General features: G+C 36.8%; 1 protein-coding gene across 1 annotated transcript; it reads right to left on the bottom strand.

Moving 5' to 3' along the window:
* Positions 1-7,509: 7,509 nt before the first annotated feature.
* LOC122311810 (protein HIGH CHLOROPHYLL FLUORESCENCE PHENOTYPE 244, chloroplastic) lies at positions 7,510-16,444 on the bottom strand. The gene is made up of 8 exons (XM_043126495.1): positions 16,164-16,444; positions 15,769-16,004; positions 14,946-15,044; positions 9,012-9,206; positions 8,488-8,580; positions 8,300-8,395; positions 7,915-8,055; positions 7,510-7,785 (listed from the first exon to the last, which is right to left on the bottom strand). The coding sequence occupies exons 1-8, from the start codon at positions 16,333-16,335 to the stop codon at positions 7,609-7,611; spliced, it is 1,209 nt and encodes a 402-aa protein (XP_042982429.1). The 5' UTR covers positions 16,336-16,444; the 3' UTR covers positions 7,510-7,608.
* Positions 16,445-16,599: the final 155 nt, after the last annotated feature.

Below are 16,599 nucleotides of genomic sequence, written 5' to 3'. Positions count from 1 at the left end.
TTATAGATATTTTGGGTAGGAGAAAACTACACTCAACTCTCAACTCCAGCCTCATTTCTTCCATATCTCATCCATAATTATCTCCAGCCACCTCTCCCCACGAAATTATCTTCAGTTATACCTTCCAATAAAAGATTATCAAACACTCTCTCTCGGACAGCTTTTAGGAGGTCTTTTGCATGCCCATTTCGAAGCTGTTGTAAGTGTTTTATCATAAAGTCTCCTTCATATAAGTTGTTCCTTTTTTAGTCTAGTTTACATGGATATCTTATTTTCCCCATTTGAAGATCATTTGGTCAGTAAAATATTGTGTAAACTATAGAAAGGTCATTCTGGGAGATAAACTGGAGAATATGTTATAGTTTGGAGTTTTTGACCAAGCTAATGGATAGATATTGGTCCGAAATTTGTATGGAGTATTGTTAACATGTATATATGACTATTGGTTGAGGATTTTTGCATGATTAAAGGTTTTGATGAAAGATTTTCTTAGATTTAGAAACTTAGAAACTGGAAGAGGAAAAACAGTTTCTGTTTTGAGAAAGTTTAACTCTTTGGTGGTCTAAACCTATTCTAATGACTTTAATAATTTTATTGGAGGATCTTAAGTATCTTATATACATGTTATATTATTATTTTGAAAATATTTGATGTTAGTGTCAAAGATATGAAATTTTATGCAAAGAGATATTCAAATAAGCCAAAGTGTGGATATTCTTGGCTAAATTTATGTTTTGGTTAATTTCTAACCATGTGATCTTGAATTAGAAGCTTATATATGTTTTAGGACATCTTTTTAAACTATGTGATGGTTTAGTTTGAAGATCATATATTTATAAGTCATAGATCAAGAGATTTATCAAAACTAGTTGAGAAAAAAGTTTCTGTTTTTGGACTAAGTGTAAAACCAAAAACTCCAAATGTTATTTTGTGATTTTGGTGACTTTAGTTTGATGATTTAAAGCATGGTTGATGTTAGGATGATATTATGAATATGTTAAAAGTAAGATTTGATTTTTTAAAATTCTTGGAGATGTTTTGATTTAAGGTCAAAACTTGTGATTCAAGTGCTTGGATATTTTTACAAAAAAGTTTGGTGTTAATTATTAGCTTTTTCTAAATGGATGTTTTAAATATGGTTTTGAACTTAGGATTGGAAGATGTTTGTTGCAAAATTTTGGTTTAAGCATGAGTTTTGAAGTTGGAAGGAATTGCAACAAAAATCAAGAGAAATGGCCTATGGATGTTTCGGCCAGAGTGTGTTCTTCATAGTTGTGTTTTGTTTTAAATTTTTCTGAGTTGATATTTAAATTTAGGACAAAATTTATATGAGAAATGTAAATTTTGGAAACTTTTGGAGTTAGTATGCAAAATCCTTAAGTTATGGGTAAAACGGTCATTTTCCCACATGTAGAGAGTAAAATGAAAATTTTACTCTTTAAGTTAATATTTTTCATATTTCAAATTTTTAGTGATTTAGTTCTAACTTTTAGAATCACTAATTACAGTTCCTCGTGATCGCACTTGAAGTTTTATAAGAAACGCGGAGATCGAGGTAAGTTAGCTTTTAACTTACTAGCAGTCTACTGTGTATGTGTGCTAAGTAAAAGAACTACAGTGTATGTATGTGTGTTATCATATATGTCATGCCATGCCAAGTTATCACGTAATTGTCTATTATACAGAATTTATTCTGTCATCAATTTTTATATGTTACATAATATATTCTGTTATGTATTACTGTACATTACAAGTACGTCATGCTAAGTATGCCATCTATTACATGTATTTCAAGTCATGTAATATTCACTGTTGCAAATATGTCATGTTAAATATGTTGTCTATAATATGTTATGCCATGTTACGAAATGTTTCTATCTCAAGTTGGTCATGTATTTCAAGTTATGTTCAAGTCACGTTATGTTACGTCAGGGCTTCAGTCCTTTTGTATTCCAGTCACGTTTTATCTTGAGTACATTATGTTTGTGTAGAATACATGGGGCCACAACAACTGTGGAGTATGTATTTAACTACAATTGTGATGCGTAGAATACATGTGGCTACAACAACTGTGGAGTATGTATTTACACGTAGAATACATGGGGCCACAACAACTGTGGAGTATGTATTTTTCATGTTAAGTCAAGTTTGTGTAGAATACATGGGGCCACAACAACTGTAGAGTATGTATTTATACGTATAATACATGGGGCCACAACAATTGTGGAGTATGTATTTTTCATGTTAAGTCAAGTTTGCGTAGAATACATGGGGCCACAACAACTGTGGAGTATGTATTTACACGTAAAATACATGGGGCCACAACAACTGTGGAGTATGTATTTTTCATGTTAATTCAAGTTTCAAAGCAAATTCATGCTAAGTCAAGTTTCAGATCAAGTTCATGTCAAGTCAAGTTCAGTTCATGTTTCAATTTAAGTTATGTCAATTATGCTATGTTGTACTCCAAGTTATGCTTTAATTACTTATGAATTTGATTATGCATTTATGCTTTTACTGTCATCCATGCATCATTAGCTTGTGTGGAAGTTTTTTGTTAACTTACTGAGATTTGTAATCAAATCTCACTTTGGTAGTCCCAACTACCATTCCCCCCGAATGGTAGATCTTGTTACAGGACCTGAAGGAGAATCAGGAGCTGATCAACTAGACACAGTTGACTAAGTGACGGTGCGACATAAATGTTGATATAGTAATTAACGTAAATTACTACTTGTACGATTGAGTTGCATCTCTACTACTTTTTGGATCATAACCATTTTGGACTAGTGTTGTGATCTTAGTTGTTCAATGGATTTTTATGTATGAAGTATGTTTTAAGCATTTGAGATATTTTCAATTTGGTGCATAGTATTGCTAAAGAAAAAATTTATCCGCTGCGAATATTGCATATTGTTAGATGCATGTTAGGAATATTGCATCTTATATATCATGAACGGGGGCAGGTGACCTTGTGTTGCATGTCTCGACGCTTCAAATGTCCGTCCGATCCCAAACGGAATTTGGGGGCGTCACAAGTTATGCATATTTTCTTTTAAAAAAATAAAGTCCACTATTAAAGAATAATTTTTTTCATATAAGTTTTAGATCTAAGTACTTTTTGCCAAAAAAGTGTGCCAAACTAACACATTCTAGTACCGAACATTTCTCATTGGAAAATCAAGCACCTTTGAAAGTAATGGGTAAAGATACCCTAAGCATGCATTCGGCGGACTAGTCATCTCTCTCTCTCTCTCTCTCTCTCTCTATGAGAAGGAGGAGTAGGAGGGTGATTGGTCAAGTGGTACTAAAGCATGGGAAGAAGCAAGCACACTGCAAATAAGGGTCCTGATCCAGTAGCAATGTAGGCATGTGAAAAAGCATGTACAGGCGCATAAACTGATATCTTCTTTTAAGCAAAAAGCCATCAGTTTGACAAAAAGCAAAGTCAGACCAAACTGAGTTCTTAACAGTCACTTTCACTTTCTCTAATACCTCTGCAACCCTAAACACAACTACTTACAACTTACCCTTCACCTTCAAACTGCATGGCTTGCAAACTTCCATCATCAAGTCTTGTTTGAAAGTATATTAGGTTTTTGCCAACTTTAGGGATCTACATGATACAGCAACTTATAGCCACCCAGCCAATCAGGGGGCAAGGCAAGAGCAAAAGTAAATATATTTCAGATGCCTATGAAGCTGCCCTTAACTAGAAGTTCTCACTTGTCAGATGGTTAACTTCAACAGGAACGACTTAATGGCATATATCTATCAATCACAAGAGTCAATGTAACTGATGAGCATTCCCCAAAAATATGCACTTAGGGACAAATCCCACGTTACTATTTTGGTACGATATATATGACAATGAGTTTTATATGCCATGCATTTGGGCTAGCTACCGAGGTTAAATTAGCAAAACCCAAGAAACCAGTGAATAATATTAAAGTCAAATGAAGTATCTGTGGGCTTGGGGTAAACTAAAAAAAGTATCAGTTTGTAGAATATCCAGAGATCTCCATACATCTTTATGGAGTTTTTAAAGTATTGGACAAGGACTTTTTGCAGAATCCCTGAATAGGGATCTTCTTTTCTTCCACTCAACAAATGATGGTCTTGAAGAATTTTAATCATAATGCTCTTATAGGAATGTGGGAAAGTTTTAGCAAAGTAGATCAATCCAGATTGTTCAACCAGCAAAATTTTGAAAAAACCCAAATTTCAATAATAGTGCACCTGAATATATGGGTCCTGCTCATGTGTAAAGCAAAATGAGACTAACTTTAGAGTTGGACCCACTTGATCAATGAAACCAGGCGGATGTTTTTGCATCGACAAGTCTTTTTGTTTTTGGGTCTGTCATGCGTATTTCAAGGAAGAGTTTTTATCAATTTCTTGTAACTTCGACAAGTTTTCGTACACATCATGTGAGCTATTTAAATTTGAAATCCACAAAAGTACACAAACTACTCGTGGTTAATAGGCTGCGAAGTGGGTTTGGCATTTCTCCATCTTGTCGTTTATAGTTATCAATTGATATACGGCAAAGAATATTGTAATGAGAAAATTGGAGTTTATGACTTTATACCCATCAAGTGTTCTTTCTTTATACATCAGAATGACAGAATTTATATATATTTTCCTGTTTAAGATAGCTTTCAAAGAAAAAATGTCCATCTTTACTTCCAAGGAATCTCTAATTTCTTTAACAGACACAATTTAGTCTATTATATATGTTTTCAACATTTTGAGCTACTACTTTTTCTGTCCTTCCTATTTTTCTAATAACGAGAAATGTTTTAATTGTCAAGAAATCTTATAAAAATAAATTTATAAACTAAAATGATATAATGGTGTAAGTTAGATTATAAAAATATTTTTATTATAAAATAAATCTAATATATCATATGAAAATATATGAGTTTGTATGTTTATATTTACAGAAAATCTACATAGCAACCTCACACTTTTTTACACAATTGAAAAATATGAATTTACTATTTTACCTTATATTATTTTATATTGGTGTGCTGGGTGTGTGGCTGCTGTATAACAGTACTCTTATATTTATGAGATCTATTTATAATTGTAACGAAAAAACTCGCATAATCAACCATGAAATCACCCCATGTTAGCAAAGAATTTTTTATGTCTAAAGTACCTTAAATGCATTTTGACCATAGGCGAGCTAGTCTTCTATTTAAAAGACCTAAAGCCAGATCCATGCATCATGTAATATGATTACCCATCTTGATAAAGTTGGGGGAAAAAAACAATCTCGTGGATGTACTGTTTATCACGTATATATCTAGGCAGCTAAGTTCCCCAGGCTACTGAATAAGCCCTAGAAGTGACGCATTTTCACGTGGTATACAGCTGATGATGAAATGATGATATTTGAAAAGGTTTGATTATTTGATTGTGACTGTTCTAACAGAGCCTATTGTTCATGACCATAATGTTATTTTGTGAGTCTGGTTGCGGTTAAACGAATCATTCTCGAGATTTCTGAGCCCGTCAGTGAACAAATGCAGACAATAAAAGGAACAGAAGACCATGAATTCCATGGCGCCATACCATCTTTGGATCTAAATTAAATTCCGGAAGTAGAAAGGGGAAATAAGAATAAGACGGGCCACCTCCCCAGCTCTATAATTGTTTGTCCTCTCCTTTTATACCAGCTGAAATTATTTGGGACAGACTACAGTGATTGGGGAAAGGACATTGCTTTGAGTGGTGCCCTGTGAACAATTGCATCATCTTCTTCAAAATGGAACGCACTCAGCCAAGTTTATTTGAAATCATGAACCAAACAAACTGTACTGGAAACTTGAAAAAGTTTGTTTTTTGTTTGGTTTGAGAGACCTCTGCATGTATATGTTTGAAATCTGGAATGCTTGAGCCTTGAGCCATTGGATTCATGCCTTTGATTTTTATTTTAATTTTGATTGGGTACTACTCAAGTAAATTGGAAATTAAAAGATTGCAGAAAGCACTAACTTTGAATTGGGATTACAAAATCGAAATCACACCCACATGACTTGGATCATTTCTCGAAACTAAAGAAACAAAAAAAGGTGTTTGGCTGTTTTATCTTTTGTCTTTGACTGGTGGATTGGTTGAGAAGGTGATGGCACAAGTTTAGATAGAAAGAAAACGTACAGAGTAACACTTGAACAAGAACCAGCACAGTTCACTGTGTATTTCTCTCTCTATATATATGTCTTTTATTTTCTTCAGTGTTTTGGGTTAGCGAGTTCTGGAAACCCAGGAAAAAGTTTTCTCCAACTCTTACCAAACATTCCCAATCAAACAATTCAAAAAGGAAAAGAGAGAGTTAAATGCTGGTGAGCTTAGAGAGAGAGAGAATGTTGGGGTTGTTTTGAGGAGGAACAAGTTGAATTATATGAACCACTTTTGCACTATAAATTACGTATACATATTGCAGAGTAGATTTTTTTTATTTTTTATTTTTGACACGGGTGGGGTTTTGAGCCCAAGTTTTTCATTTAAAAACTGGGTTATATGACATCAGGTTATTAGACTCTTGACAATTGTAGAGTAGAATTGACATAAAACAAAAGCTGCACAAATATTTTCGAACCCAACATTTTGTGCATGTCATAATCATCAATACCAGTAGGGCTATCGTTTGAAGCAATCAGAGATAAAACTTCATAACTTTAGTCTTTATAATGATTATTGTGATCACTGGGCTGATTGTAGGACCTGACCGTACTATAGTCTATACCACTTGGTTCTGTTCATTGTTGATGCATAATTGCATCATAAATATTATGAGTTATTATGGTTTAATGGTATATTCAAATTGTTAATCATTTAGTCGTCTTCATTTTTTCTTCTCCCATCGCATCTATGACATAGGGGTTTCATAATCGTTTTGGGAAAATCTTGGGAGTGAATAGGTAAGGATAGAAGGAGCAAAGACATGTGAAATGACATTATTTCAAGAATTAATAATTGACAAGGCAATCACAAAAGGGTCCTTCCAACCTAAGAATTTCCTTGAGAGAGAGGCACATTGGTTGTATATGGTGGTTGAGCTGGCCCACCTAGTAATTGTCACTTCACCTTTAATCCATCGGGGAAGGTTTCATGGGTATGATTTCACTACCACCACCTAAATTGGCCACCCCATTGGGTCTTTTGGTCTCCTAGTCTTATCATTACATATACAAACATGTAGGACAAAAACCAAGCTACAGAGTCAATAGCATCTCAAACCTTCGATAAAGGGATTGCATCGAGTTGTAAAAAAGACAGACCAATCATTGTTATTATTCTTTCCTTCTTCCATAGTCGGTTCCACTAACCACCCAAAAGATAATGTGAAAGGGTATATTTGGATATTGGTCACAGTTGGGCTTTGCTTAGAAACACTCTGTTCTTGCCTTTTGGGTTTTAGTTTGGTTCAACATCAATCAGACCCATACAAGTAGAAGATCTGTTTGAGTTAAACTTCTAGCCTAGTTTAATTTGACGAGGGGGCGGAATGGCATTCATTCCTATTAGAGGAAAGTTATCAGGTATCAACCTTGTAAAATAAATACATGGCGTCATTTACAATTACAAAATGGTCTTCATTCAGAAGTATATGTCAGTTTGCTTGGACTGTGCCTTGAGATCTTTCAACTTTTTCAATATGTTTGTGAAATAATCTTGCAAATACTTCTCTAGGGTAACTATCTCTTTTGCTTCCACTCCAAGAAGTTGATATGTATCGTTCATCGGAGTGGAGAAAACAATGTCACTTGTAAGGACCTACCAATGCACCAAATAAGGGCATTACTCATCTCATACTTGCGACGTTAACAAAAGAAATGCGCCTTCCAATTGAGATGTTGAAAATTCAAGGATTATGCTAAAGGTGTAAATATAAGAATCTATTACCTCTGAAAATGCCAATCTATCAGCGACATCATTTGTCCACTCAAAAAACCGAGTCAGCTGGCGAGTGAATCTCAAGACAGTGACAGGGACTGTAGTAACGTTCGCATCTTGCCCGGCAAGCCTCTCGCACAATGTTATCACCTAAGAACCAGAAGGCACATTTCAACATAGAATAAGATTAAAGATTGTGATATTCACTTGTATCCAAAGCCACTAATCAGTCACAAGGTTCTTCGCTGCCATTTCCCTTCCCATGTATTTCTTAGCAATCAAACAGATCTATCAAGAGTGATGATTATGCAGAAATCAAGGTTTATGGATATCAATAGAAATAACCCTAATGTAAAATATTTTGGTCTTTAACAAAGTTAAGTTTTTTATTTACCTCTTGGGTTGTCCATGCACGAGGACCGGCAAAAGTGAGAAGCTTCCCATTAATTGTCTCATTGCGCAAAGCTATAAATGTCAAGCGAGCTATATCCTAGTACATAAATGAAATCATATTTAGGAACTATGGAGTTATTTATAAAGTGGTCTTCTGGAAATCAGGTAAACAATTTACGCAAAAGTTACCTGGGTGTCCATATAAGCAATTCTTGTTGGGGCGTCTGTTCCCCAAACAGATTTTTCTTCTAGTATGGGTACTGCATACTGCCCGATGAGGCCCTGGAAAAATTGGCCATACCCATTCACTTGGTAGGGTATTTTAAAAGGAAAAAAAAGAAAAAAAAAAAGGGAGAGAGAGAGAGAGAGAGAGAGAGAGAGATTTGAAGCCAAACACAGGAAACTCATAAACTGGGAAAGAAAAATCCGCATGGTAATAACAAACCGTTTCCTATAATCAATTCCTTGGCTTCAGTCAGTTTAGTGTGTTCAATACTTCAATCAGATATAAACTTAGTTATCGTTCTTTTTTAACATCATTTTTTCAGAGGAATAAGATATATAGGTAGGGGAAAAGGACTGTCACATCGGGATAATGATCAGAAGAATAAGTGTATAACCGAAACATCAAACACAGAGGTAAACCAAAAATCTCACTATGCCAGTGATGGTATCATGGAAGAGCTTGTTGAAATTTCATTCAGGATAATTACTTGCATGAAACCACATAACCGGATTATGATGTGATTTAGGCCTGAGTCGTGAAGAAACTTCTCGGTGCAGTACTTTATCTCCATAAGTGGAACTTCAGGATGCTTGTCACAGTTGTGGATGGAAAAGAATACATATTTCTGGATTCCCATTGCTTTTGCACATTGTATAAGAGCAACTTTTCCTTCCCAGTCTACCTAAACAAAAAAAACGGATTAGATAAGGCCAGCAACAATACAACACTATCAAAAGGGTGTTAGGACGTTGTGGTACAGGGCATACAATTACAACTGAAGTAGAAATGAAAAAGAATAAAAGAAATAATAAGAAACTCCAATTGTAGAAGAATTTCACTTATAGCAAAAGGATTACAAGAATTTCTCTTTTGAATAAGGAGAGCACAATTGACAATACCCTTTCTTATAAAAGGAGAAAAATACACTATTTCTTATGAAAGGAAAGACAATATATAGGAGAAACCTCACTATTTTTCTCTCTAAAACTCTCTCTTTCTCTAAATTTTTCTTTTCAAAATGGGATAGGTTTTTAAGAGTAAAAATATGTATTTATAGGAGTTAAAGGAGGTGGAAGATGGCGGCTTAGAAATGTGAACGTAAGCTTGATATAGGTTATCAACTAGTCACCATTTTTGACCCATAAAAGTGGCTTTGGCGGTGGAAGATGGCGACTTGCAAATGTGAATGCAAGCTTGATATAGGTTGTCAACTAGCCACCATTTTTTACCCATAAAAGTGGCTTTGGCGGTGGAAGATGGTGGCTTGCAAATGTGAACGCAATCTTGATATAGGTTGTCAACTAGCCACCATTTTTGACCCATAAAAGTCCATAAAAGTGGCTTTACCGCTACATATCTCCCACTTAAAATCACTTTTGTAATAATCCTTCTATCTTTTCTACACTTTCTATCTCCATGCCGCTTACATATCTGCTAGGCCTAAGGAGGATCGACACCAAATAAACTTGTCATTATTAATTGAGTTTGTTAATATATCTGCTAGGTTGTCTTTTGTATGGATTTTTTATAAATCCACACTTCCTTCTTCCACCTTCTCACGAACGAAATGATACTGAACTTGTATGTGCTTTGTCTTTGAATGAAATGCTGGATTCTTTGTCAGATGCAAAGTGCTCTGACTATCACAAAATAAATCAACCTTCTCTTGTACGTGTCCGAGCTCTTCCAGTAGCATTTGCAACCATATTGCCTCTTTGCTAGCTTGTGTAGCTGCGACATATTCTGCCTCCGTTGTAGAAGTAGTCACGATAGACTGCAATTTTGAAACCTAGCTTACAGCTCCTCCAGCAAGAGTAAACACATAACATGAGGTGGACTTACTCTTGTCAAGATCACCTGCATAATCTGAATCAACATAGCCTCTGACAGTAAAGTCTGATCCTTCATAACAAAATGCGACATTTGAGGTACCCTTGACATATCTCAGGATCCTCTTTACAGCACTCCAATGCTCTTTACCAGGATTCTCCATGTATCGACTAACCACTCCCACTGATTGTGCAATGTCTGGTCTTGTACAAACCATAGTGAACATTAAGCTACCCACTGCTGATGCGTATGGAACTCGAGACATTTCCATCCTCTCTGCTTCATTGCTAGGACTCATACTTGAGGATAACTTGAAATTAATAGGAAGAGGGGTAGAAATTGGCTTACAATCTTGCATGTTGAAGTGTCGCAAGATTTTCTTCAAATAATTTTTCTGAGAAAGCCATATCTTCCTATTATTTCTGTCTTGGTAAATTTGCATCCCTAGAATCTTGTTTGCTGGTCCCAAGTCCTTCATTTCAAACTCCCTAGCCAACTGTGTCTTTAAGTCTGTAATACGATCTTTGTTGCGGCCTACTACCAACATGTCGTCAACATACAACAACAGAATAATGAAATTACCATCATCAAATCTCTTGTAGTAAATACAAGGATCTGAACTATGTCTGTTGTATCCAAGGCTCATGATAAAAGAATCAAATCTCTTGTACCAACATCTCGACGCCTATTTGAGACCGTATAGAGATTTTTTCAACCTGCAAACCAAGTTCTCTTTTTCTTTTTCTTCAAAACCTTCTGTTTGGAGCATGTAAATCTCTTCTTCAATTTCTCCATGAAGAAATGCAGTTTTCACGTCCAGTTGTTCTAAGTACAAGTCAAATGTAGCACACATTGCAAGGACTGCTCGAACCGTTGAGAGTCGAACAACAGGAGAGAATATTTAGTTGAAGTCTATGCCTTCTTTCTGAGCGAATCCTTTCACCACCAATCTAGCACGATACCGCTCCACTTGATCATTGCCATTTCATTTGATCTTGTAAACCCATTTGTTTCCGATGGCCTTCCTTCCTTGTAATAGTGGTACAAGATCCCATGTTTTGTTTTTATGGAGAGTTTCAATTTCTTCTTGCATTGCAACCATCCACAAAGAAGCTTCTTGGCTATTTGTAGCCTCATGGAAATTTGACGGTTTTCCATCTTCTGTTAGTAGACAGTATGCGACATTTCCCTCCATGATGTACTCTAAGTGCCAAGCTGGTTCTCTTCTCTCCCAAGAAGACCGTCGAACTTGTGGAATTGCACACTCAGCTTGTTCTTATTCTTCGTGCTCTGATATTGCTTCAGAAGAATTTGAAACTTTTAATTCTTGTCTTTCTTCAACTTGAACTGTAGTAGTCTCTGGTTTCTCTTTTGAAGCGCTATCATTTTCTTTTTTTTGTACCTTATCTTCTACAAATACAACATCTTTGCTGATTAGCACCTTGCGGGTAGTGGGATCCCACAGGCGATACCCCTTGACTCCATCAGCATACCCTAAGAAAATACATTTTATGAATTTTGGATCTAGCTTTGATGTTTATTGGGTGTTGTACATAACATAAACAAGACTTCCAAATGTATGTAAGTGAGAATAATCCGCTGGCTTATTAGTCCACATCTCCATCGGCGTTTTCAGATCAATTGCAGTTGATGGTAATTGATTGATCACATAACAGGCAGTCTTGACTGCTTCTGCCCAAAATGACTTGGCCATTTTCGCAGTTCTCAACATCGCTCTTGTTCGTTCTAACAAGGTTCTGTTCATTCGCTCTGCTACTCCATTTTGTTGCAGAGTGTATGCCACCGTGAGCTGCCTTTTGATACCTTCTTGTTGACAGAAGCTATCAAATTCACTACCAGTATATTCTCCTCCATTGTCTGTCCTTAAACACTTGATCTTCTTTTCAGATTCAAACTCAACCCGCGCTTTGAATATTTTGAAAACTGGAAATACATCTGCTTTATTTTTTATTGGATACACCCAACATCTCCTGGAGTAATCGTCAATAAATGACACAAAGTATTTTGCTCCTCCTAGGGACAAAATTGGTGCTTGCCAAATATCAGAATGGATTAGTTCTAAGATAGCTTTACTTCTAGTAAAGGAACTACTGAATTTCAATATGTGCTGCTTACTAGTAACACAATGCTCACAAAAGGGTAATGAAATCTTTTTGAGCCCTGGAAGAAGCTTTTGTTCAGCAAGAATCTTTAAACCTCATTTCGACATGTGGCCAAGCTTACGGTGCCACATCATTGTTAATTCTTTTGCCGAACCTGCCAATGCAGTGGATGCTTCTCCTTCTTGTTGTGTATCTCCTTTAAGCATGTACAAATTTGCAACTATCTTTTCCGCTTTCATCATTATAAGCGCACCTTTAACTATTTTCATGATCCCATCTTGAATATGGGTTTTACACCCACTATTATTTAATTGTCCTAAAGACAATAAATTTTTCTTCAGGCCTTTCACATGTTGTACCTCCTGAATGGTGCGAACTGTACCGTCACACATATTCAATTTGATGGTACCAATACCAACAATCTCCAAGGCATGATCGTCTCCCATGAACACAGATCCTCCTGAGATAGGTTCATATTGATGGAACCATTCTCTACGGGGAGTCATATGCCATGTTGCTCCTGAGTCAATAAGCCAGACATCAGCGAATCTTCTTCTACCTTTAGTAACTGTTGTTGCCTCACTGTATAAAATTTCACCATCATTTGAGGTGCTTGCTACACAACCCTGAGCTTTTGACAACTCAGGGCCTTTTCCTTTGGCTTCTTCATTCTTTTTGAGATGCCAACACTCCATTTTGTAGTGCCCTTTCTTGCCACAGTGATGACACTTGACATTCTTCTTACTTCTGGATTTTGATCTACTCTAATTTTGACTCCCACTAGGGCCACATTTTGTTGATCTCCCTCTCGTCATTACCAAAGTTTCGGCTTGCTGTGAATCTCCTGATCTATCTTCTTTGCTTTTGCGCTGACTTTCTTCTTCAAGAATCGCAGCTGCAATATCATCGAAGACTAGAACTTCAATGTTGTTGGTTAAGTTGATGATGAGTTGATCATACGAATTAGGTAGACTTTGAAGTAGAATTTCAGCACGTTCACCCGTCTCTATGTTATGCCCCATTGCTGTGAGCTGTGAAAATAAAGTGTTGAGGGTGTTGATGTGGTCTGTCACCATAGTTGAATCCATCATCCGAAGGGTGTAGAGTTTTCTTCTCAAGAAAATTTTGTTGTATAGTGATTTGGCCTCGTACAATTTTGACAGAGTATCCCATATTTCTTTTGCTGTCTTTTTCTCCGCCACACTTGACAATACTCCATCAGGTAGTGCTAGGTGTAGATTAATAATAGCATTGTCATCCATCTCGTTCCACTTGTCGTCGTCAGTGATCTCATCGGGCCTATCTCCAATTGCCGTCAAGCAATTATCTTTCCTCAAAATTGCTTTTATTCTCATTTTCCACAATGAGAAATTACTTCCATTGAACTTTTCTATTTCGTACTTCGTCGCCATTATTGAAGATGCCTCCTTTCTACTAACTGGATCTAACTGTAGCACGAAAACTGGCTATAAACCTAATTCTCCGATACCACTGGTAAAGAGAATCAGGTTTACAAAAGTGACTTTAAGTGGGAGATATGTAGCGGTAAAGCCACTTTTATGGACTTTTATGGGTCAAAAATGGTGGCTAGTTGACAACCTATATCAAGCTTACGTTCACATTTGCAAGCCACCATCTTCCACCGCCAAAACCACTTTTATGGGTAAAAAATGGTGGCTAGTTGACAACTTATATCAAGCTTGCATTAACATTTGCAAGCCGCCACCTTCCACCGCCAAAGCCACTTTTATGGGTAAAAAATGGTGGCTAGTTGACAACCTATATCAAGCTTGATATAGGTTGTCAACTAGCCACCATTTTTTACCCATAAAAGTCCATAAAAGTGGCTTTACCGCTACAAAGGGAAGTCGTGATTGCAACAGGTAGTATCATTTTAAATTTTAGAGAGGAGTTCCATAACCAAAATGGATATGTAAATCTCTTGGAATGATCTATTGGAAGGTAATCATCACACACGTGTTCCCCTTTCTGTTCACTAATACTGGAAGGCACTATATCCCACGGGAGACATGTAAGGTGACCACTTCTGAACTATCATCTCCAATTCTTTGTCCAAGTTGAATGGTCTAATTCAAAGAGAAAAAAAGACAGAATTATATGTCCATGTTGATCCACATTGCTTGGAATCCCCATACAGGCATCGGCGAATGCTATAAGGTTGACATGCTATGTCTATCTCTTTAAATTAGATCATCTAACTCGGACAAAAAATTGGAGAGGACTCTATCTACCATTGTCACTCCATGAGTTTAATCAATTGGAAGACAGGACTAATGGCACGGCACAATACCCTTAAAGAATGTTTACAGTTTAAAAAAATGAGCAAGGAAGCAACTTTAAAAATATAGAGGAAAAAAAGGCAAAAAGAAAGAAGAAAAAGTAGGTGAATTTGATTTTCAGAAGAAACATGATGACATAAGCAAATCATTATTAAAGAAAAAACTCACTGTCTTAATGGGCTCCTCTGGACGTCCCGTGGCACAATCGATGATCGTATGAATACCAACCAATGTTGCTGGTATGGTCTCCGGTTTGCTAAGGTCTGCCTGTTCAGTAAATACTTCACATTCAGTCCCTTGATAGAGCAAATATCAGATACTGAGCAACATGCAACAGCACACACGCTGCAACAAAGCTTCTTCTCAAGTAATGTTTTTCCAACCACGTTCATACACAAGTCAGGCAGGAAAATTCATACAGAAGACTTCAACCAGAAATCTGGCAGTGAATAGATAGAATACAACGAGAAGCATCTATACCTATCAAGGAAAAAAAACTAATTTATGGAAGATACGTCAAAGTAAGATAGCAAACTTAACCCGCGTCCTTAGTTAACAAGGTTCCACTAGTGGAACGATAAAACAGCGCGAGGTAAAATATAATCGTGGGTATACAAAAGAATCACATCTTTTTAAGGGAATTTTGCTGATGAGTTCATATTCAAGAGAAAGCCTCCTCAAAAAGATTAGCCAGAGCCAAATTCATTTAATTATTCAGGGAAAACCTTACAATAAAGAAGCTGTTCATGACTAAACTAGTTTCCACAGCACAATAGAATTCCATATAATTAACAAAGACATCACATCTGCACGTATCAATCTCCAAAACAAAACAAAGCAAAACAAAAAATTACTACCAAATGCCCTCGTCAGAACACATTGCAAAAAATGAATGCTTCCGACGAAATACAAACAAACCCAATATGTATAATTGGACATCAACAAGAAAGAAGAAACGAGTACGCGGGATTGAGAGGAGGGAGTCACGTGCATTGACAACGGTAGCGCCCCAATCACGAAGAAAGTCGGCAGGGGCAGGTCTAGGCCTGACGAGGCATCTGACATCATAGCCTTCATCAAGTGCCCGCCTCACAACCTGCCTTCCAAGAGTACCAGTGGCACCAACAACTAGTATGCTCGTCGGCCTCACTGGCGTCCCTGGCCCTAGATTCACTGCACCTGCTGTTGCCGTTGGAGCAGAAGTGCACTTCACCACATTGAATTTTCCTTTTGAACAAATAAACAGTCACATAATACAGTTACTGTTATCATAAACAATCAGCAAGTCTTCAAATTGGCTCCCGAAAAGAGTCATCCAATAGTGGAGAGGAAATCATGCGCCGAGAGAGAGAGAGAGAGAAGAGCATTAGGGAAGAAAAGAAGTACCGGCGGCCGAAGATGGAGACATCGATGATGAAGAAGAAGAAACCGAGGAAGAGATGAGAGCGTCGGATGCTAAAGTGCGCCGCCATGACAGTCCGCCGTGGCGATGGCAATGACGATGATGATGATTGAGTTTAGCAGGTGTCACCAGGTGTGTTGGCAGCCTCAACGCCATTGTTGCCTTTAGAGCTCTCTCTCTCTCTAAAAAAATCCTTTGGCAATGAGAAGAAGAACGAGAGGAGGAAAGGGGATGAAGAAAGGGGAACAATAGACTCCAATGTGGCCACGTAGTCTCTAACTGAATTACGATTTATATGACGTGTATCTGTTCAGTAGTAGTGCTGTCAGTCAAGCACAGTCACAGGCCAATCCGTATATGCCAAACCTAGTGAGGAAGGATAGTTGTGAGTATCTTAGTACAATTTAAAAAAAAAAATTT

This window comes from Carya illinoinensis, chromosome 5 (genome assembly GCF_018687715.1).
Source record: "Carya illinoinensis cultivar Pawnee chromosome 5, C.illinoinensisPawnee_v1, whole genome shotgun sequence".
Lineage (NCBI taxonomy): Eukaryota > Viridiplantae > Streptophyta > Magnoliopsida > Fagales > Juglandaceae > Carya > Carya illinoinensis.
The sequence above is the reverse complement of the archived record's forward strand: the minus strand, read 5'-3'. Positions and strand labels throughout refer to the sequence as shown.

What these genes read in the sequence shown, in the direction of transcription:
- LOC122311810 (XM_043126495.1), bottom strand. Translation starts at nt 16,335, where the DNA reads ATGGCGTTGAGGCTGCCAACACACCTGGTGACACCTGCTAAACTCAAT. An exon ending in TTGCTTATATGGACACCCAG is followed by an intron (nt 8,396 to 8,487) that starts GTAACTTTTGCG and finishes TTTATGTACTAG; the next exon opens with GATATAGCTCGCTTGACATT. An exon ending in ATAGATTGGCATTTTCAGAG is followed by an intron (nt 7,786 to 7,914) that starts GTAATAGATTCT and finishes GTGCATTGGTAG; the next exon opens with GTCCTTACAAGTGACATTGT.